The sequence below is a fragment of the Ornithorhynchus anatinus genome, chromosome 21 (genome assembly GCF_004115215.2).
Source record: "Ornithorhynchus anatinus isolate Pmale09 chromosome 21, mOrnAna1.pri.v4, whole genome shotgun sequence".
Lineage (NCBI taxonomy): Eukaryota > Metazoa > Chordata > Mammalia > Monotremata > Ornithorhynchidae > Ornithorhynchus > Ornithorhynchus anatinus.
Genome location: NC_041748.1, coordinates 8,547,295 through 8,571,055, shown reverse-complemented (window position 1 = coordinate 8,571,055; position 23,761 = coordinate 8,547,295). Strand labels below are relative to the sequence as shown.

General features: G+C 46.4%; 1 protein-coding gene across 2 annotated transcripts in view; it reads left to right on the top strand.

Annotated features, from left to right (window-relative positions):
- Positions 1-26: 26 nt before the first annotated feature.
- Positions 27-23,761, top strand: part of WDR27 (WD repeat domain 27) — a 286,735-nt gene continuing 263,000 nt past the window's right edge. For both annotated transcript variants that reach the window (XR_005661263.1, XM_029048637.2), the window contains exons 1-4: positions 27-112; positions 10,847-11,042; positions 16,033-16,174; positions 22,813-22,937. Coding sequence is in view for 1 of the 2 variants with exons in the window: in XM_029048637.2 (XP_028904470.1) it covers positions 10,854-11,042; positions 16,033-16,174; positions 22,813-22,937 (456 nt within the window). In the remaining variant the exon portion in view is untranslated. The remainder of the gene's footprint in view (positions 113-10,846; positions 11,043-16,032; positions 16,175-22,812; positions 22,938-23,761) is intronic.

Below are 23,761 nucleotides of genomic sequence, written 5' to 3'. Positions count from 1 at the left end.
CGCCCGGCCCGCCGCCTCCCACTGGAGCCGACGGGCAGGAGGGAGCTGCCACCCCACCCGGCCGCCCCTGTGGCCGCCAGACGCAGCGCTTGGAGCAGTGTTTCGCACAGCGGTAAGCGCTCCTCCAGCCCTACCCCCAAACCTAGGTTTAGGGTGATGGGCGGATTCGATGCTTTAAGCCAACCGCCTCCACTTTTGTATCTTTACCTAAGGTCTTCAAGGCTACGAAGTAGAGCATTGGAGGTGAAAAAGAGGACATTTGCTGTAGGCGAAAAGTCTCCTGCTTTCGTTTTTCCACCCGAGTTACTCGAGGCTTGGAAAGACAGTGATAATGTGGGTATTTGTTAAGCCTTTACTACGTGCAGAGCACTGTGCTAAGCGCTGGGGGAGATACAGGGTCATCAGATTGTCCAAAACCAGATTGTCCAACGTGAGGCTCACGGTCTTAATCCCCATTTTACAGATGGCACAGAAAAGTGAAGTGACTTGCCCAAAGTCACCCAGCTGACACGTGGCAGAGTCGGGATTCGAACCCATGACCTTGAGAAGCAGCGTGGCTCAGTGGAAAGAGCATGGGCTTTGGAGTCAGGGCTCATGAGTTCGAATCCCAGCTCTGCCACTTGTCGGCTGGGTGACTGTGGGCAAGTCACTTAACTTCTCTGTGCCTCAGTTCCCTCATCTGTAAAATGGGGATTAAGACTGTGAGCCCCACGTGGGACAACCTGATTCCCCTATGTCTACCCCAGCGCTTAGAACAGTGCTCGGCACATAGTAAGCGCTTAACAAATACCAACATTATTATTACTCTCACTCCCAAGCCCGGGCTCTTTCCACTGAGCCACGCTGCTCCTCGTATATGGAGTATTGAAAAAGAAGAGAATTTGGCTTCATGCCAAAACTTTCCTCCTTCTTTGGCCACCCAAGGTCTTCAAGGCCTCAAAAGAGAATATTGGAGGTGCGAAAGAAGAAATTTTGCTTCTTGCAGATACATCTCCTGGTCATCAGTTCGTTAGGGAAGCAACATGACTCAGTGGAAAGAGCATGCGCTTGGGTGGTTCTAATGCACTTGGTCGTGGGTTCTAATCACAGCCCTGCCACTTGTCAGCTGTGTGACTTTGGGCAAGTCACTTAACTTCTCTGGGCCCTCAGTTCCCTCATCTGTAAAATGGGGATGAAGGCTGTGAGCCCCACGTGGAACAACCTGATCACCTTGTATTCCCCCCCAGCGCTTAGAACAGTGCTTGGCACATAGTAAGCGCTTAACAGATGCCATCATCATTATTATTATAAATTCCTGATGATGACCGGAAAATATCTCCGTTCTCTTCTCAAGTACCGAAAACATTGTGTGAATGTGGGATTGGGCGCATCCTCCTCTTTGAGTAAGAGTGTGAACATGCAGAGCGTTCTGCTTTAAGAGCTGAAATGATTGCATGAACTTGTCCCCCCTCCGTTTGTATGCATAGCATGGGGGACATACTGGGAAAGCCAGAGGTTGAGATTTGAGGTTGGAGATCGAGATGATGCCTATAGAAAGATTGTGTATATGGATGTGGGTGGAGCACGAACGAAGGAAGATTTAGGTATTTGTCCCGAAGGTGGGAGGAAATTAACATCTTGTTTGATGGCGGGGGGCGGGGGGGATTGGCTCTATCCCTGTGTCGGTGTGAAAATGTGTTTAGGATGAGTTATGTGTAAATGAATTGGCCAGAGTTGTGAAAACCTGTATTGTTCATTGCAGAGAAATTCTTAGCCGAATTTCATTCATTCATTCAATAGTATTTATTGAGCACATGCCATGTGCAGAGCACTGTACTAAGCACTTGGAATGTACAATTCGGCAATAGATGGAGACAATCCCTGCCCAATAACGGGCTCACAATCTAAATGGGGGAGACAGACAGCAAAGCAAAACCAGGACAAAACAAAACAAGACAACAACATCCAGATAAATAGAATCAAGGAGATATACTCCTCATTAACAAAATAAATAAGGTCATAAATAATATATACAAATAAGCACAGTGCTGAGGGGAGGGGAAGGGGGAAGAGGAGAGGGTGGGGGGGGAGAGGAGGAGGAGCAGAGGGAAGGGGGGCTCAGTCTGGGAAGGCCTCCTGGAGGAGGTGAGCTCTCAGTAGGGCTTTGAAGAGGGGAAGAGAGTTAGTTTGGCGGATGTGAGGAGGGAGGGCATTCTAGGACAGCAGTAGCACGTGGGCCAGGGTTTGACAGCGGGACAGGCATGAACGGGGGACTGTGAGGAGGTGAGTGGCAGAGGAGCGGCAGAGGAGCAGAGTGTACGGGGTGGGCAGTAGAAAGAGATAAGGGAGGTGAGTTAAGAGGGGGCAAGGTGATGGAGAGCTTTGAAGACAAGAGTGAGGAGTTTTTGTTTCTTGCGGAGGTTGATAGGCAACCACTGGAGGTTTTTGAGGAGGGGAGTGACATGCCCAGAGCATTTCCGTAAGAAAATGATCCTGGCAGCGGAATGAAGAATAGCCTGGAGTGGTGGTCCAGAGTGAATGGGCGAGGGCTGGTTGTTGATGGGTGACCCCACGACTCCTTCTATTTATCACCCCATCTCCCTCCTACTGTTCCTCTCCAAGCTACTTAAGCGAGTCGTCTACACCCTCTCTCTCTCTTTCGCTCTCACGGCTTTGACTACCATCTCTACGCAGATGACACACAGATCTACATCTCCGCCCCGTCCTCTCCCCCTCCCTTCAGGCTCGCATCTCCTCCTGCCTCCAGGATGTCTCCACCTGGATGTCGGCCCGCCACCTAAAGCTCAATGTGAGCAAGACTGAGCTCCTCATCTTCCCTCCCAAACCCGGTCCTCTCCCAGACTTCCCTATCACCGTTGATGGCATGACCATCCTTCCTGTCTCTCGGGCCCGCAATCTCAGTGTCATCCTTGACTCGTCTCTCTCGTTCACCCCACACATCCTATCTGTTACCAAGACCTGCCGGTTTCACCTTTACAATATCGCCAAGATCCGCCCTTTTCTCTCCACCCAAACGGCTACCTTACTGCTACGGGCTCTTGTTATTTCCCGGCTAGACTACTGTGTCAGCCTTCTCTCTGATCTCCCTTCCTCCTCTCTCGCCCCGCTCCAGTCTATTCTTCACTCCGCTGCCCGGCTCATCTTCCTGCAGAAACGATTTGCGCGTGTCATTCCCCTTCTTAAACACCTCCAGTGGTTGCCTATCAACCTCCGCTCCAAACAAAAACTCCTCACTCTAGGCTTCAAGTCTCTCCATCACCTTGCCCCTTCCTACCTCTCCTCCCTTCTCTCTTTCTACCGCCCACCCCGCACGCTCCGCTCCTCCACCGCCCACCTCCTCACCGTCCCTCGGTCTCGCCTATCCCGCCGTCGACCCCTGGGCAACGTCCTCCCACGGTCCTGGAACGCCCTCCCTCCTCAGCTCCGCCAAACTGATTCTCTTCCCCTCTTCAAAACCCTACTTAAAACTCACCTCCTCCAAGAGGCCTTCCCAGACTGAGCTCCTCTTCTCCCTCTACTCCCTCTGCCACCCCCCCTTCACCTCTCCGCCCCTAAACCCTATTTTGCCCCTTTCCCTCTGCTCCTCCCCCTCTCCCTTCCCATCCCCTCAGCACTGTACTCGTCCGCTCAACTGTATATATTTTCATTACCCTATTTATTTTGTTAATGAATTGTACATCGCCTCGATTCTATTTAGTTGCCATTGCTTTTACGAGATGTTCTTCCCCTTGACTCTATTTATTGCCATCGTTCTCGTCTGTCTCCCCCGATTAGACCGTCAAACGGCAGGGACTGTCTCTATCTGTTGCTGACTTGTTCATTCCAAGCGCTTAGTACAGTGCTCTGCACATAGTAAGCGCTCAATAAATACTATTGAATGAATGAATGAATGAATACACCCACTGTCTCAAATTCCTCTCCTCCGATTCTCTCCTTGACTCCCTCCAATGTGGCTTTCCTTCCCCTTCACTCCACAGAGAACATCCTCTCAAAATTCATCAATGATCAAATCCAATGGCCTCTAGTCGCTTTTGACACTGTGAGCTCGTCTCTAGACTGTGAGATTGTTGTGGGCAGGGAATGTGTCTGTTGTTATATTGTACTCTCCCAAGCGCTTGGTACAGTGCTTTGCACACAGTAAGTGCTCAATAAATACAATTGAATGAATGGGTGAATGAATGGGCCACCTCCTTCTGGAAACGTTAGCCAACCTTGACTTCAGTGACTCTTATCTCTCTGGCCATTCATTCTCAGTTTCCTTCATGGGCTTCTCCTCTGCCTCCCATCCCCTAACTGCGTGGGGTCCCTCAAGGTTCCTTCTATGCTCCATCTAGTCCCACTTCCTTGGAGAACTCATTGGCTCCCATGGCTTCAACTGCCACCTCTATGCAGATGATACCCAAATCTACATCTCCAGCCCTGATCTCTCTCCTTCTATGCAGTTTTGCATTTCCTCTTGCATTCAAGACATCTTTACTTGGTTGTCCTCCCATCACCCAAAGCTTAACTTGTTCAAAACAGAACTCCTTATCTTCCCACCCAACCCCTGTCCTCCCCGTGACTTTCCCATCACTGTAGATGGCACCACCATCCTTTCTGTCTCACAAGCCCATAACCTTGGCGTTATCCTTGACTCTCTCTCATTCAACCCACATATTCAATCCATCAGTAAATCCTGTTGGTTCCACCATCAGAACTTCACTAAAACTGCGCTTTCCTCTACATTCAGACTGCTACCACGTTAATATGGTGGCTCATTCCGTCTCGCCTGGATTATTGCATCAGCTTCCTTTCTGACTTCCCAGGCTCCTGTCTCCACTGCAGTCCATGCTTCTTTCTGCTGCCTGGATCATATTTCTACAAAAACATTCAGAACACGTTTCCCTACTCCTCAAAAAACTCCAGTGTTTGCCCATCCACCTCCACATCAACAAAATCCCCGCACCATTGGCTGTAAAGAAGTCCATCATCTTTAAGCAATCCATCACCATGCCCCCTCTTACCTCGCTTCGCTTCTCTCCTACTACAACCCAACCTGCACACTTGGCTTCTCTAATGCTAACCTACTCACTATGCCTCATTCTTGCCTATCTTGCCCTCCACCCCTCACCTACATCCTGCCTCTGGTCTGAACGCTCTCCCTCCTCAAATCCGACAGACAGTTACTCTCCCCTTTCTTCAAAGCCTTATTGAAGACACATCTCCTCCAGGAGGTCTTCCCTGACTAAGCCCCCCTTTCCTTTTCTTCCACTCCTTTCTGTGTTGCCCTGATTTGCTCCCTCTGTTCTTCCCCCTTCCAGCCCCGCAGCACTTATGTTCATATCTGTAATTTTTTAAAATATTAATGTCTCTCTCCCTGCCATGAACTGTAAGTTCACTGTGGGCAGGAAATGTGTCTATTTATTGTCGTGTTATACTCTCCCAAGCACGTAGTACAGTGCTCTGCACTCAGTAAGCGCTTAGTAAATATGATTGAAGGAATGAATGAATACAGTGTTTGGCACACAGTAAGCACTCCATAAATACGACTGAATAAATGAATGAACAAATGATTGAAACTTTGTTGTTGTCTCCTTGGTGAGTCACAGTCCTGCTGCTTTGGTGGGGATCCGGGTCCTGGTATTCAGAGGGGTAGGGGTGGCAGGGTGGGGGGTTGGCGATTCCTTCCTCATGCAGTCCCAAGACCTTGGTGCGAGGATGGAGGGGAGAGGGTGGTGGGGAAAGAGGATGCCGATGTTCCCTCCCTCAGTGAAGTTCTAAGGCCCTAGTGTGGAGGTAGTGAGGAAGTGGGGGAGGATGGGAAAGGCCCAAGGGGCCGGGGTCTCTTCCCTCCTTTCAGTCCCTGGCCTGCGGTGGGCAGGGCTAGAGGGATGACAACCCTCTCCTTTGCTTAATCCTCAGACCCCCACTCTTCCCTCAGGAGTCACCCTGAGCCTGTGGGGTGAGGGGAAGAGCCAGAGGGCTCAATGTCCCTTCTCCCAAGTAATCCCAGGACCCCGCGGTTGGGTAGGGGGTGGATGGGGGCAGAGACCACTCCCCCTTCCTCAGTGTTTTGGCCCGTGTTTTGCTGAATGGGCACTGGAGTGGTCTGTGGCCCTCCTCTCTGGTACAATTCAATACAATCTGGATGTGGAAAGCAAACCAAAGGGTTAGAGCAGGTGAACAGTGAGATTTGAGGCAACACCAAGGACCGATTTATATATCCCAGATTTGGTTGAGAAGCATTGTTGCCTAATGGATAGAACATGGGCCTGGGATTCAAAAGGACCTGGGTTCTAAACCCGGTTCTGCCGCATGTCCGCTGTGTCACTTCACTTCTCTGGGCCTAAGTTACCTCAGTTGTAAAATGGGGATTAAAAATGTGAGCCCCATTTGAGACAGGGCCAGTGCCCAACCTGACTACTTGTAACTATTCCAGCACTTAGAACAGTGCTTGGGATGTAGTAAGTGCTTCATAAGTAATGTAATTATTATTATTATATTACTGTTTACCTGCCCGAAATCCTCTTGAATGCACTTTCCTTACCATTTGCTCTACAGGGGAACCTGTGGTAGGGTCATGAATGATGTGTTCCTGGAAAACAGGGCTGTATTTATATTGTAGGGAAGATTTCTCATTGACTTCCATTGTGTTGTGTTCCAGATCTACTGAGAAAATAATATGAAATTCCATTATGAGAAGCAGCATGGTCTAGTGGAAAGAACACAGCCTTGGGTGTCAGGTGTCCTGGTTTCTAATATTGGCTATGGGATCTTAGACAAGTTGCATAACTTAACTTTACTGTGTTCCAGACATTTAACTCCCTCCACAGGCCCCCTGTTCCTCCCTCTCCTTCATCCCTCACCTGCAACTATCTGGCCACCTACTTCATTAGGAAAATTAACACCATCAAGTCTGAGCTCCCCAAAGTCACCCCTCCTTCCTCTCCACCACCCCCTTCTCTCCACCCCCTCATTTACTTTCCCATCCTTCCGAACATTATCTTCAGAGGAGATCTCCTCCCTCCTCTCAAGTGCCACCTTCTCCACCTGTGCTTCGGACTCCATTCCCTCTCACCTTATAAAAACTCTCACCCCTTCCCTCCTCCCCTCCTTAACTTCCATCTTCAACCACTCACTCTCCAATGGCTTCTTCCCCTCTCCCTTCACACATGCCCACCTCTCCCCCATCCTAAAAAAAAAAATTCTCTTGACCCCACTGCCCCCTCCAGTTATCACCCCATCTCCCTCCTACCCTTCCTTTCCAAACTCCTAGAGCGAGTCATCTACACTCGCTGTCTCAAATTCCGTCCCCTCCACTCCACCAAAACTGCCCTCTCAAATGTCACCAATGACTTCCTTCTTGCCAAATCCAATGACTCCTCTATCTTAATCCTCCTCGACCTCTCAGCTGCTTTTGACACTGTTGACTATCCCCTTCTCCTCAACACATTACCCAACCTTAGCTTCATGGACTCCGTCCTCTCCTGGTTCTGGTTCTCCTCTTATCTCTCTGGCCATTCATTCTCATTTTCCTTCGCGGGCTCCTCCTCCCCCTCCCATCCTCTAACTGAAGGGGTTCCTCAAGGGTCAGTTCTTGGTTCCCTTCTGTTCTCCATGTATACTCACTCCCTTGGTGAGTAATCAGGTTGTCCCATGTGGGGCTCACATCTTAATCCCCATTTTACAGATGAGGCAGCTGAGGCACAGAGAAGTTAAGTGACTTGCCCAAGGTAAGTGGAGGAACCGGGATTAAAACCCTCGACCTCTGACTCCCAAACCCGTGCTCTTGCCACTAAGCCATGCTGCATTTATATTCATTCACTCATTCAATCGTATTTCTTGAGTGCTTACTGTACGCGAAGCACTGTACTAAGCGCTTGGAATGTACAATTCGGCAACAGATAGAGACAATCCTTATCCAACAACGGGCTCACAGTCTACAGCAGTAGGCTTGTTATGGGATGTTGCGTCTTGCTACGGCCCCATGATTCTCCAAGGCATTGATCCATGAAGCTGTGCCTTGCTATCACCCCTTCGTGGCATTAGGCGTTGGTCTGGGAGGCTGCCCTTCTCTATTGCCCCATGGTAGTACTAGGGCATAGTTCTGTTACACTGCAACTTTATAGCACCTTCCGGTGGCACTGATTTTTTTTTCCATGGTGTCCGTGAAGCACTTGCTCTGTCCCAAGCCCTGATCTAAGCGCAGGTTTAGAGATAAGATCAATGACTGTCTCCTTCTCTAGACTGTAAACTCATTATAGGCAGGGAATGTGTCCTTTATAGTGTTGCATTGTACTTTCCCAAGCACTTAGTAGGGTGCTCTGCACACAGTAAGCGCTCAGTAAATACGATTGATTAGTACGGTGCTCTGCACACAGTAAGCAGTCAGTGCATACCATTGATTAATTGAAAAAAATGATCCAGGCAGAAGGAACTAGGGTAGGGAAAGGCTGGAATCAGAGAGGTCAGCCAGGAAACTGATGCTGAAATCACGTCAGAATAGGACAAGTGGTTGGTCCAGTGTGGTGGCAGTTCGGACTGAAAGGAATAATTGAATTTTGAAAATGTGGAAGAAGAGCCAGCAGATTTGTCAGCAGGCTAAATAAAGGAGTTGAAAGAGAGGGGAAGAATCAAGGGCAGTGTCAAGAGGCAGGGAGGATGGTGACATTGTCAACTAGGAAGGAAAAGTTAGGTGGAGGAGCGCATTTCCTTATTGGGGGCAAGGAATGTGTCATTCATTCAGTCCTATTTAGTGAGTGCTTACTGTGTGCAAAGCAAGACTGAGCTCCTCATCTTCCCTCCCAAACCCTGTCCTCTCCCTGACTTTACTATCACTGTGGGCGGCACTACCATCCTTCCCGTCCTACAAGCCCACAACTTTGGTGTCATCCTTGACTCTGCTCTCTCATTCACCCCACACATCCATTCCGTCACCAAAACCTGCCGGTCTCAGCTTCACAATATCGCCATGATCTGCCCTTTCCTCTCCATCTAAACTGCTACCTTCAATTGGTACAATCTCTCATAATATCTCATCTGGATTATTGCATCAGCCTCCTCTCTGATCTCCCATCCCCCTGTCTCTCCCTGCTTCAGTCTATACTTCACTCCGCTGTCCGGTTTATCTTTCTTCTGAAACGCTCTGGGCATGTCACTCCCCTCCTCAAAAACCTCCAGTGGTTGCCTATCAACCTTCGCATGAAACAAAAACTCCTCTCTTGGCTTCAAAGCTCTCCATCACTTTGCCCCCTCCTTCTTCACCTCTATTCTCTCCTTCTGCAGCCACCCTGTACTCTCCGCTCCTCTGCCTCCTTACAGGGCCTCATTCTCACCTGTCCCATCGTCGACTCCTGGCCCACATCCTACCGCTGACCTGGGATGCCCTCCCTCTTACGTATGCCAAACCAACTCTCTTCCCCTCTTCAAAGCCCTACTGAGAGCTCACCTCCTCCAGAAGGCCTTCCCAGACTGAGCCCTCCTTTTCCCTCTACCCCTACTCCCCTCCCCATTCCCCCTACTCCCTCCCTCTGCTCTACCCCCTTCCCCTCCCCACAGCACTTGTGGATATTTGTATATATTTTTTATTACTTTTTTTATTAATGATGTGTATATATCTATGATTGTATTTACCTTGAAGGTATTGATGCCTGACCTCTTGTTTTGTTTTGTTGTCTGTCTCTCCCTTTTAGACTGTGAGCCTGTTGTTGGGCAGGGATTGACTCTGTTGCCGAATTGTACATTCCAAGCGCTTAGTACAGTGCTCTGCACAGAGTAAGCACTCAATAAATACGATTGAATGAATTTGGAAGATAAAATTTTAGGACCTGTTGATCTTGAGGGGACGGGACATCTGTGTAGAGATGTCCCGCATGCAGGAGGAGATGCCGGATTGCAGAGGAGAGCAGCTTGGGGGGTACTCTGATTGATTCGGGAGTCACCTGTGGCATTGAAGCAGTGAGGGTGGATGAGATTCCCAAGAGAGTAAGTGTAGATTGCATCAGTGAGTGCAGCAAGCAGTAGAAGTTGTCTTGAGGTCATTGTCTTGTGAGGCGGTTGCAGCTTGGGGCAAGGTATTAAATGATACCGGATATATATTCCAGTTTTATGAATTGTGGGATGGCTGTAAGTCTGAGATGACCTATCCAAAAAATAGTATCTATGGATTGTATGTATCACAGGCTGATTCTAACATGAGTTTAGAGAAGCAGCATGCCTAGTGGAAAAGCACAGGACTGGGAATCTGGAGAACTGGGTTCTAATTTTTGCTTTGCCAGTTGCCTGCTGTGTAATGGATAGATCATGGGCCTGGGAGTCAGAAGGTCGTGGGTTCTAATCCTGGCTCGGCCACTTGTCTGCTGTGTGACCTTGGCCAAGTCACTCCACTTCTTTGGGCCTCAGTAACCTCATCTGTAAACTGGAGATTGAGCTGTGGGGCATGTGGAGCCCAACCAGATTTGCTTATGTCCCTCCCAGTGCTTAGTGCAGTGCCTGGCACACAGTAAGTGCTTAACAAATACCACAGTCATTATTATTTTTAATCTTGGGCAAGTCACCTAACTTTTCTGTACCTATTTCCTCATCTGTAAAAAGACTATAGTATCTGATCTGATTGTACTAGACATGTTTTAGCTGAGCACATAATAAGCATTTCACAAATACCACAATTATCATTACACTGAATCAAACAATAGTGGCAAATGACTGGGTTGTGGGGAGACTATAAGCTGGGGTATATCTTACTGAACTAATTTTTATGTGGTTAGCGGGAGGCCTGGTGATATTTTCTGTAAGACATGATTTTTACTAGTTTCAGGCTTTTCATTGGAAATTATCTTACCAGTAAGCTTTATGTTTCTATTTTTAGGTTCAGTATGGAAAATCGAGAAGATCTTTATTCCACTAAAGATGATTGTCTTGACGACATAATTCTGGAAAAGCATTTTGTTGAATCTTCAAGGCTGGCGTCTCCTGTGCAACTTGCTTGTAGCCTGCATTATTGTGCATTCCCTTGGGATGGAAATGAACTTTGCATATGGAATACTGATATCCCTTCGTATGAGGTACTTGGAAATACATTTTTATCCTAACTCCATATATTGGCATAAAAATTTTAAAGTGGGTTACCTACATCATTTTATTATGCGTAATGAATGACTGTTCTAGGGAACTTACAGGAGCTGAAATATATTTGTCACATAAATTTGTCATTCACTTTCCAATGGATTCTTCACCACTGCTGTCAAACATGCTCATGAATACTCTGTCCTGAAAAACCACTCCCATGGCTCCATTCAGTTATTGCCCCATCTCCCTCATACCATTCCTCTCCAGACTCCTTGAGCTATTTGCCTATACCTGCTCCCTCCATTTCCTCGCTTCCAGTTCTCTCTTCGATGCCTTCCAACCTGGATTCTCCCTGCAACATTTCATGGAAACTGCCTTCTCTAAACTCACCGATGACCTTCTTCTTGCCAAATCCAAAGGCCTCACCTGCATCCCAAAGCCAAACTTATGCATTATCCTTTGCAAATTTATCCTTTCCTGCCTTAACTCTGCCCTCTCCTCCACCAGGGAAAACTACTTTTCTTTCCTCATTGACACCCATGCCCGTCACCCCCACCAATTGTTCCGGACCTTTAATTCTTTCCTCAGGCCCCCTGTTCCTCCCCCTCCCCCATCCCTCACTCCTAACGATCTGGCTACCTACTTCATCACGAAAATTAACACAATCAGGTCTGAGATACCCAAAGTCACCCTTCTGCCCCCCCCCACCTCCCAACCCTCTCCCCTACTTTCCCATCTTTTCCTGCAGTATCCTCAGAGGAGATCTCCCTCCTCGCAAGTGCCACCCCCTCCACCTGTGCTTCGGACCCCATTCCCGCTCACCTAATAAAAACCACTGCCCCTTCCCTCCTCCCCTCCTTAACTTCTATCTTTAACCGCTCACTCTCCAATGGCTTCTTCCCCTCTGCCTTCAAATATGCCCATGTCTCCCCCATCCTAAAAAAACCCTCTCTCGACCCCACTTCCCCTTCCAGTTATCGCCCTATCTCCCTCCTACCCTTCCTTTCCAAGCTCCTAGAACGAGTCGTCTACACTTGCTGCCTAGAATTCGTTAACTCCAATTTCCTCCTGGACCCCCTCCATTCTGGCTTCCCTCCCCTCCACTCTACCGAGACTGTTCTCTTAAAGGTCACCCATGACCTCCTTCTTGCCAAATCCAGTGGCTCCTACTCTATCCTAATCCTCCTTGACCTCTCAGCTGCCTTTGACACTGTAGACCATCCCCTTCTCCTCCACACCTTATCTCACTTTGGCTTCACGGACTCCATCCTCTCCTGGTTCCCCTCTTATCTTTCTGGCCATTCATTCTTGGTCTCCTTTGCAGGCTCCTCCTCCCCCTCCCATCCTCCAACTGTTGGGGTTCCTCAAGGGTCAGTTCTTGGCTCTCTTCTGTTCTCCATTTACACTCACTCCCTTGGTATACTCATTTGCTCCCATGGCTTCAACTACCATCTCTATGCAGATGACACACAAATCTACATCTCTGCCCCATCCTCTCCCCCTCCCTTCAGGCTCGTATCTCCTCCTGCCTCCAGGACGTCTCTATCTGGATGTCTGTCCACCACCTAAAACTCAACATGTCCCAAACTGAGCTCTTTATCTTCCCTCCCAAGCTCTGTCCTCTTCCTGACTTCCCTATCACTGTGGATGGTACGACCATCCTTCCCGTCTCTCAGGCCTGCAACCTCGGTGTCATCCTTGACTCAGGTCTCTCATTCACCCCACACATCCAATCCTTCACCAAGACCTGCCGCTCTCACCTTTATAATATCGCCAAGATCTGCCCTTTCCTCTCCACCCAAATGGCTATCTTACTGGAACAGGATCTCATAATATCCCCGGCTGGATTATTGTGTCAGCCTTCTCTTTGATCTCCCTTCCCCCTCTCTCTCCCTGCTCCAGTCTATTCTTCATTCCGCTGCCTGGATCATTTTCCTGCAGAAACACTCTGGGCATGTCACTCCCCTTCTTAAAAACCTCCAGTGGTTGCCTTTCAACCTCCGCATGAAACAAAAACTTCTCACTCTAGGCTTCAAGGCTCTCCATCACCTTGCCCCCTCCTACCTCTCCTCCCTTCTCTCTTTCTACTACCCACCCCATAGACTCCTCTCTTCTGCTGCCCACCTCCTCACCATCCCCCGTTCTCGCCTATCCCGCCGTCAACCCCTGACCCAAGTCCTCCCGCTGTCCTGGAATGCCCTCCCTCCTCACCTCCGCCAAACTAACTCTCTTCCCCTCTTCAAAGCCCTTCTGAGAGCTCACCTCCTCCAAGAGGCCTTCCCAGACTGAGCTTCCCCTTTTCCCTCTGCTCCCTCTGCTGCCTCTCTGCCCCCCGCTTCACCTCCCCTCAGCTAAGCCCCCTTTCCCCCCTTTCCCCCTGTCCCTCTGTTCCTCCCCCCTCCTTTCCCCTACCCTCAGCACTGTGCTCAACTGCTCATTTGTATATATTTTTATTACCCTATTTATTTTGTTAATGAGATGTACATCCTCTTGATTCTATTTATTGCTATTGTTTTTGTCTGTCTGTCTCCCCTGATTAGACTGTAAGCCCGTCAATGGGCAGGGATTGTCTCTATCTGTTGCCGAACTGTACATTCCAAGTGCTTAGTACAGTGCTCTGCACATAGTAAGCACTCAATAAATACTATTGAATGAATGAATGAATTCTCCTAAATCTCTCAGCTGCCTTTGACACTTCTCCTGGAAACATTATCTAACCTTGGCTGGACTGACATTATTCTCTCCTGGCTCCCTTCCTAGCTCTCTGGCCACCCCATCTCAGTTTCTTTCATGGGCTCCTCCTCTGCTTTCCACACTCTCACTTTGAAGTCAGTCCTGGGTCAGTTCTGGGCCCCCTTCTACTCTCCCTCCTCCCATTTCCTTGGACCCCTAATTCAAACCCACAGCTCCATTAACACCTCTATGCAGATGATTCCTAAATCTACCTCTCCAGCCCTGAGCAACCTCTTTCTCTGCAGTCTTTCATTTCCTCTTGTCTTCAGGACATCTGTACCCGAATATTGCGCCAAAACCTGGAAACTGAACAAGTCCAAAACAGTCCTCGATACTGTGAGCTCATTGTGGGCAGGGATTGTCACTGTTTAATGTTGTATTGTACTTTCCCAAGTGCTTAGTACAGTGCTCTGTACACAGTGAGTGCTTAGTAAATATGATTAAATGAATGAATGAAGGAGCGAGCTATACATCTTCCTACCCAAACCCTGTTCTCCTACTGACTTTCCCATCACTGAAGACAGCTACTATCCTTCCCTGACTCACAAGCCTGTAACTTTTGCATTATCCTCAACTCAGCTGTTCTCATTCAGCCCACATATTCGACCTGTCATCAGTTCCAGTCAGCTTTACCTTCAGCGATATTGTTAAATTCCGCCCCTTTCTCTTCAAACTGCTTCCACACTGATCCAAGCAGTTATCATCTCCTACCTTGACTACGGCATTGGTCTCTGCATTGACTTCCCTAACCTCCTGTCTCTCCCCACTCTAGTCCTTATTTGACTCTGCTGTTAGGAACTCTTTTCTAAAAAGATATTCAGTCTATATCTCCCCAATCCTCAAGAACTTCCAGACGTTGCCCATCCACCTCTTTATCAAACAGAAAGTCCTTACCATCAGTATTAGGATACTCAACCAGCTCACCCCCTCCTATCTTACCTCAGTGATTTCCTGCTACAACCCATTCTGCACACTTTGCTCCTCTAATAACAATCTATTCGCTGAAACTTGATCTCTTCTATCTCACCGATGACCCCTTGTTCACATCCTCCCTCTGACCTGGAACTCCCTCCCCCTTTGTATCCAACAGACTACCACTCTCCCCAACTTTAGAGCCTTATTAAAATCACAACTTCTCCAAGAGCCCTCATTTTCCCTACTCCCTCTCCATTCTGTGTTGCCTGTGCAGTTGGCTCTGTACTCTTCAATCACTTGATATTCACTTCACCCTCAGCCCCACAGTACATCTGTATATATCTGTAAATGTATTTTAATGTCTATCTCCCCCTCTAGACTATAAGTTCCTTGAGGATAGGGACTGTGCCTACCATCAGCGCTTAGAACAGTGCTCGGCACATAGTAAGCACTTTGCAAATACCATAGGTATTATTATTGTAGTCTACCCAGCTCTTAGTAATAATAATAATAATAGTGATACTTGTTAAGCGCTATGTGCCAGGTACTCTACCCAGCTCTTAGTAATAATGATAATAATGGTAATAATAATAATGATATTTGTTAAGTGCTACTACCTTACCCAGCTCTATACTCAGCTCTTAATAATAACAATAATAATTATAATAATGATAATGATATTTGTTAAGCAAGAGTGTGTGCCAGGCATTGTACTAAGCACTGGGATGAATACAAACAAATCAGGTAGGACACAGTCCCTTGTCCCACATGGGGCTCACAGACTCAATCCCCATTTTACAGTTGAGGTAACTGAAGGACAGAGAAGTAAAGTGCCTTGCCCAAGGTCACACAGCAAAGTGGCAGGGCTGGGATTAGAGCCCAACTTCTTCTGACTCTCAGGACCATGCCCTATCCACTAGGCCACGCTGCTTCTTTTACAGTGCTGTGCACACAGTAAGCACTCAAATACCATTGATTAAAAATTGTCAAGATAATTAGAAGCAAATCTGAAAATGCAGACATTTTCAATGATCTCTGAGTTTAGGGTAAACCGCCTTTTGCATTTTATGGGGACTTCTTATCACTGGTTTGCCAAGGATTTAGGATAAAAAGGCTGATTTTCCTCTAGGGTAATTTCAATAGTAAAGTAATGGCTTAATTTTAATTATTTGAGTATGTCATACTGAAGCATACCAAATTATTTGGAAAGTAAGCCTCTTTCTTTGAAGGATCTTATTACTGTTTTGGAAGTTTTAGTAATGTTATTTTTTACTTCAGAGTTTTGTGTTTCATCAGAAATAACATTGGATATTGATGATATGTGTTGATACTCCCTAGCCACTGCACTTGATAGGACACCATCAATCAATCACTGCTGTAGCATTTGGAAATAAAGCCAATCCTCTTCTCATCTGTTCTGCATCACATGACTATGTCATAGTGTGGAGCCTGGATGAGTGTGAAGAGAAAATAGAACAAGGTGAATATAATTTTTGAAATTATATTTTTGTGTTGTACTGTATTTACTTGCGTAATTGTCTCCACCTCATAATTCTCCCCTGTACCCACTAGTTTTTAAGGAGGAAATAAAAGTTTATTTTAATAGAGTATGCTCCTTAGAAAGAAGAAAAGGGTCAGAACACATGGATCTCACAAATTCAGGCTTGCATACCTGAACTCTAAAATAGAAAGAACAGAAAGTTGGAGGTGGTACGTTGGGGGAGGGGAAGGTGGAGTGTTAATTAATTGAGTCCCAATTGTTTGGAGCATTTAGGTGAGTGGGAGAGTAAGAGACACAATCCAAATGCCCTCTTTCATTTCCCCTCCTTTTCTCCTCCTTGTGTTTTTCTCCTGCTCTCCTTATTACTGGATTTAATTCTTAGATGAGCCCATGTAATAGCCCCTCTCCTGTTTTGGGATTGGGAAGTTTTGCAAAATATGGGGATAATTACATGAGTAAATATGCTCTGTGTATTTACATTTATATGTCAGATTAATATTTCCATAAAACGTCTATACTCCCAAGCACTCTGGCTACAATGCCCTCCCTCCTCAAATCTTCCAAACAAGCACACTCCCCCCTTCAAAGCCCTCTGAAAGCTCACCTCCTCCAGGAGGCCTTACAAGACTAAGACCCCCTTTTCCTCTCCTCCTCTTCCCCTTCCCATCGCCCCGACTCTCTCTCTCTGCTCTACCCCCTCCCACTGCACTTGTGTATTATGTACATATTTATTGTTATGTACATATTTATTATTCTATTTATTTTATTAGTGATGTGTATATATCTATAATTCTATTTATATTGATGCTACTGATGCCTGTTTGCTTGCTTTGTTTTGTTGTCTGTCTTCCCGCTTCTAGACTGTGAGCCCATTGTTGGGTAGGGGTTGTCTCTATTTGTTGCTGAATTGTACTTTCCAAGCGCTTAATACAGTGCTCTGCACACATTAAGTGCTCAATAAATCCGATTGAATGAATAAATGAATCCCGCCCTGGCAGCACTTAGGTACATATTCTTATACTCTCCTGCTTCCTCTACCTGTAATTTATTTTAATGCATGTCTACTCCACTAGATTGGAAGGTCCTTGAAGTCAGGGATTATGCCTACCAAATCTTTTTTTATTGTACTTTCTCAAGAGTTTAAAACAGTGCTCTGCACACAGTAAACACTCAAGACCATCAGTAGATTTATAAAAACAACTTGTTCATTCAATTGTATTTAAGTACTTACTGTGTGCAGAACACTGTAGTAAGTGCTTGGGAAAGAACAATACAACCATAAACAGTGACAATCCCTACCCCCAATGAGCTCATAGTCTAGAGTGGGGGAGACTGAGGTCAATACAAATAAATAAAACTATAGATAGATTCATAAGTGCTGTGGGGCTGGGGGAGGGGAAGAACAAAGGGAGCAAGTCAGGGTGATGCAGAAGGGAGTAGGAGATGAGGAAAAATGGGGCTTAGTCTGGGGAGGCCTCTTGGAGGAGATGTGCCTTCAGTAAGGCTTATATAATCACTGGATCCGAGAAGCTTGTTCTCTTTCACACCTCCAAAATCTTCAGTATTTTCATGATCAATACTCCTTTTGGCTTTGCGGATTACATTCTTTCATTTTCCTCCTAAATTCCATTCTTTGGATAAAGTTCATAAATTGTCCATACCCTTGGTACATTATAGTGGTACCACTGGGGACTGGCTCTAATTTGCTCCCTTGGAGTGGGCGTTCAGTGAAGAATGCCCAACTCAGACCCAAGGGCAATGGAGGGATATTTGAGCCCTGACTCATTCTGCAGTGAGCCTGCTCGAAGCTTGTCTCCCTGCAGAAGCTTGGGGTGCTGGAGCATTTCCCTGTTGGGTTTTGAAGCCTTAGACCCTCAGACACTGCTGCTCCAACCCTAGCCAGTGGGCATCTGGAACCAAGCTCCCAAGGAGTGTCTGTTTTCCCTGTCTCGAAGCAGGTGGAGCTCCAAAATCTTCAGGAAATGTGGCCAACTGGGGGAGAAATGATGACAACTCAACAACCCTCTTTCTGTCCCCACATCTTTCTCTAGTCCTGGCTTTTGGAAACCAGGAGTGACTAAACCTGTTCTAGGCCACAGAAGGTGGGAGTCTGAGACATCAACCTTCCTTCTCCCAACCCTCAATTCCCGTGAGACTCACACACACACATACACACACACACACACTACAGAGAAGCCCACAGAGGGAATGTGCATTTGGAGTAAACGTATGTTCAGGACTAATAGATTGTAATTTGTATATTTGGCTGGCAAAAAGTAGATTTGTTATGCTGTATGTTAGCATTGGATTAGTCAGGCAGTTGTATTTATTGAGCACTTACTATATGCAGGGCACTCTATTAAGCGCTTGGGAGAGTGCATGAAACCAGACATCTCTCCAGCTCAGTATTCTGCCTTCAACAGTGGTAGCACATTTTGTCATGTACCATCAGGTTGCCCTCCTTGACGTCCATCCTAAGATTTAGGGATGTAATCAGTAAATATTCCTGACTTTCCTTCTAGTAACCCATTTATGGACCTCTTGTCAATATATTTATGCAAAATGAGTAATATTTTCTCCCTTTACAACTTTCTATGGTATCAAATTCCAGATAATACTACTACTAATAATGGTGGTATTTGTTAAGCGCTTACCATGTGCCAAACACTGTTCTAAGTGCTGGGGTAAATACAGGGTAAGCAGGTTGTCCCTGTCCCACGTGGGGCTCACAGTCTTAATCCCCATTTTCCAGATGAGGTAACTGAGGCCCAGAGAAATTAAGTGACTCGCCCAAGGTCACGCAGCTGACAAGCGTCGGAGCCGGAATTAGAACCCATGACCTCTGACTCCTAAGCCCGGGCTCTTTCCTACTGAGCCACACTGCTTCCCTATTACTTGCTGGGGGAAATAATATTATAATAATAATAGCAATAATAATAATGGCAATAATGTTTATTAAGCGCTTCTGATGTACCAAGCATTGTTTCAAGTGCTGCTGTAGTTAAAAGCAGTCTGTCTGTCAGGTCCAATACAGTCCCTGTCCCACTTGGGGCTCACAGTCTAAGGGAGAGGGAGAACAGCTATCTTATGCCCGTCTCTAGACTGTAAGCTTGTTGTGGGCAGGGGATATGCTTAGCAACTCTGTCATATTGTGCTTTCCCAAGCTCTTAGTATAGTGCTCTGCACATAGTAAGTGCTCAATAAATATCATTGAGTGACTGATTTTACAGCAGAGGAAATAGTTCTCCCCTGAGTCTAAAAGCTACTGCAGGACAGTGCTCTGCACACAGTTAACACTCAGTAAATACCATTGATTGATTGGCAAACTTGGAGTGGGACTCCAAGAGGGCAGAGATGGGGAAAACTTGTGAGAAGTATCATGGCTTACTGGAAAGAGCATGGGCCTGGAGTCAGAAGACTTGGGTTCTAATCCCTGTTTCAACACTTATCTGCTGTGGGACTTTGGGAAAGTCACTTACCTTCTCTGTGCCTCAGTTATGTTATCTGTAAAATAGGGACTACAGTCCGTGGGACTCGGACTATATCTTGTATGTACTCCAGTGCTTAAGTACAGTCCCTGGCCCGTAATAAGTGCTTAACAAATACCATTATGAAACCACCCCCCAAACAGAGGCACGGACACACCTGGAGCAAGAGAGGTAGACAAGCATACAGACAAACACAAACGTCCAGGGAGGTGGACATGAAGACATACACATACATGGTGTGGGGAAGGACGAAAAGCAGGGAAACACAGGGCTAGAGAGTCACATGGTGAAAGAAGTTAGGACTTGATAAAGAGCGGAGCTTGGTTCATTATTAGTTATTAATGGAATTTATTAAGTGCTTGTTTTTTGTTGTGCACTGAAGCACTGGGGTAGATTTGAATGAACTGTTTAGTCACTGTCTGTTCTCCTATTAGGTGCTGTCAACTTACATTGGAGACAAAGACACATAGCAGTAGGAATAAGTTCTAAACAATAGGCACAATCTAATCACATAATGAGTAGAAAGGTCATTAGAAGATCCTTATAGTTCATGTCTTGTCCACCCTGCCCACACATTTCATGATTTTGAAAGCTTGTCACACCTTCACTTAGCTCATTTCTTTCTAGAGCGAAGAGTCATAATCATTTCAATCTGTCCTTATTTGGATGCTTCTCTGTGCTTTGTTTTGGATGCCCTTCTTATTTTTTCCACCTCTGTAGATGAGAAGTCTGTATCTTTGCTAAATTATGGAAGACCCAGAAATGATTCGTCTCCCAGAGACCCTCTTCGATCATATTCCACCAGTTGAAAGGATTGCTTTTCAGGCCATTCACAGTCCGCGTTCTCTGACTGGTTCCCAGCATCAGAATCTTATTGGCGGACGCATCAGTCAATCAGTGGCATTTACGGAACACTGTGCAAAGCACTGCCTTGAGGGCTTGGGAAAATACAGTGCAATGGAGTTGGTAGATGTGATCCCTACCCTCGAGGAACTTGCAGTTTACAGGGGGAGACATGTTAAATTATAGATAGAGGAAATAGAGTAAAAGGATATAAATGCTCAGGGGGTGGGGTGAGTATCAGTGTTTAAGGGTACAAGCACAGGTGATGGAGACGGGAGATTGGGTAAGGGAAATGAGGGTTAGTCAGGGAAGGCCTCTTGGAGGAGGTGTGATTTTAGGAGGGTTTTTGAAGGTGGAGAGAGTGGTGGACTGTTGGTTAGGAAAGGGAATCCCAGACCCTTCTGCCCACGAGGACTAGGCTGCCTAATGGATTATCTGGGAGAAATTCACCAAATAGGAGGATTGCTGTCCATTCAGATGCACTTTCTAAGTGTGGCAGGGTGATGGGTCCCCCAGAGGACGGTGGTAGCGGAGGTGGTGGTGGTGATGGATCTGGAGGCCGGAGCGCTCCCCGTTTGGCTCTCCATGGCCAACCGTGAGGAGATGAGCGAGGTGGGGGAATGGGACGAGATACTGATTTTGATTTTTTGGGAACATTCTTACTGTCTGTACATCCCACTATGATCCCACTATTACCTGAAAATCAATTGTTTTTTAAAGAAGGATCCCTTCGGCACATAGGACAAAAAGAAAGACGTGTAAAAAGCTAAGAACCTGAAATTCCTCTTGAAAGCGCTTCTGCTTCCATCCTCCCTATGCTTCCAAATTCTCACATACACACACACACACATCCAACTGGACCACCTCCCCCAAATGCCCCCATACCCCTCACTCAATTTCTGTTTTCTGATTGAGGTCAGTGGTTGCACCTCCTCCCCCAAGCCCCCACAGCTCCTGTCATAGAAACCAATCAGAGTATGTCCCCATGCAGCATGGCCTAGTGGATAGAACACGGGCCTGGAAATCAGAAGGACCTGGGTTCTAATCCTGGCTCCACCACTTGTCTGCCATGTGACCTCAGGCAAGTCACTTCACTTCTCTGGGCCTCAGTTACCTTACCTACAAAATGGGGATTAAGATTGTGAGCCCCATGTGGGACAGGGACTGTGTCCAGCCTTATTACCTTGTATCTACCCCAGCACTTAGAACAGTGCCTGGCACATACTTAACAAATACCACAGTTTTGATTATTTTTATTACCCTGTGAGCAGCCCATAAAGCAATCCTTTCAACTGGTGGAATATGATCATAGAATGTCACCCAGGGATCCATTTTTTGGCTTTCTTACTTCAGCAGATTTCCTCTGTACCCCCACCAAAGAACTCTGGGCTCGGCACTTCGTGCCAGACAGGCACAGGGAGCATTCCTGAGGCTACACCATCTGCCTGCCAGCTTCCACCACCTCCACCGTCACTTTTGCCACACTGACCCACCCATTTCCCCATCTCACTCAATAAGCTTTTCTCCTCTCTCACCACTGCACCCCCAAGGCTCACGTCTCTCGGCTCCTCGGGGCAGGGTGGAAGCGGGGAGCACAAAGGGCTGGCCGGTTGGGGATGGTCAGTGGACATCTAGCTGTACCTCTTCCCTGCCCCACCCCATCTTCTAAACAGCTTGGAGAAATGCTGGGCCGGTAAAACAGTGTGGCATCTAATCAAGTTATCTTGGAAGAATTTGCCAAACTGCAGGATTGTTGTCCAGAAGGACACACTTCCATTGGGGAAACTTGTAACCTTCTTGAGATGCATTCATTCTTTCAGACCCTTCTGATGCTATTTAGTCAATTACTGCTTCACTGCACAAAATGCTATTGTGTAAAATAACTCACATTTATATTTTTTTCCTTTTGCATTTGGAGAGTGTAGTCCAATGCTTTATTCTTAAAGAAACAAGTAACTGGCTTCCGGATGTTAATCTGACATCTTTCCTGAATGAGTATGAGTCAACAGAATACTGTATATCTTCAATTTAGCCCTCAGCCTTTTAATTTCATTGAAGATATTAACTGAGATCCATGCTTGTTGTTCTGTAAATCAGTTTTGATCAAATAATTACTCCTTTACTTAGTGTCCTACAGTTTTCTTTATGATTATGGTAAATGAGGTTTTTTCTTAAGCGTTATCAATCGATCAGTGGCATTTATTGAGTGCTTACTCTGTGCCGAACACTGTACTAAGCACCTGAGAAAGTACAGTACTGTGAATTAATAGTTAAATATCTTTTTAGGGTTGCTGCCTCGAGGAACCATAATTGGAACTCTTTTAGGAATGGTACTTCATTTAAGATTTAGTCCGGATGATCAAAAAGTTGCAGTATGTGTTGGAAATCGAATACTTGTACTAAATGCTAAGGTGAGACTTTCGCTAGTGTTAGGTATTAGCTTTGCTCATATGGGATTTTCCAGGCTCTCAGTTCCCTTAGTTCCTTTTCCTTCTTTCCGTAGATATACATTTTGGGAAGAAGGGTTAAGAAGTGTGTCCTATTTAGCAAGAGGAGCTATGCTCCGGTGTGCTTTAAAAATCCTTTCCATTTGGAGGAGGTTTCAGGAATTCTCCAGATTTTGCAAGCTTCAGGTTTACTTCCACCTGCCTGATGTTGTAAAGAGTCCCCTGAAGGGACACATTCTATTTTTGACTCTGCTTTGGGTAAAGTATAAGGATGGTTTGTACTGTGTCAAATGAGCCCTTTCTTCTAAAGGTCAACAGAGGTATAGCAAAATAATTTTTAATTAATCAGTCAATCAATGAATGGTATTCATTCAGGCAGATTTATTGAGCACTTATTGTGTGCAAAACACTGTACTAAGCACTGGGAAGAGTACAGTATAACAGGAAGACCCAAGCAGGAAGATGCAGCATGGCTTAGTGGATAGAGCATGGTCCTGGGAATCAGAAGGATTTGAGTTCCACTCCTGGCTCCATCTCATGTCTGCCGAATGAATGAATGAATGAATGAATAGCTTCTCTGGGTCTCAATTACCTTATCTGTAAAATGGGGATTAAGACTAGGAGCCCCTTGTGGCACAGGGACTGCGTCCAGCTCAATGAACTTTTCTACCCCAGTGCTTAGAACAGTGCTTGGCATATAGTAGTAATAATAATAATAATAATAATCATATTGGTATTTGTTAAGTGATTACTATGTGCAAAGCACTGTTCTAACTGCTGGGGGAATA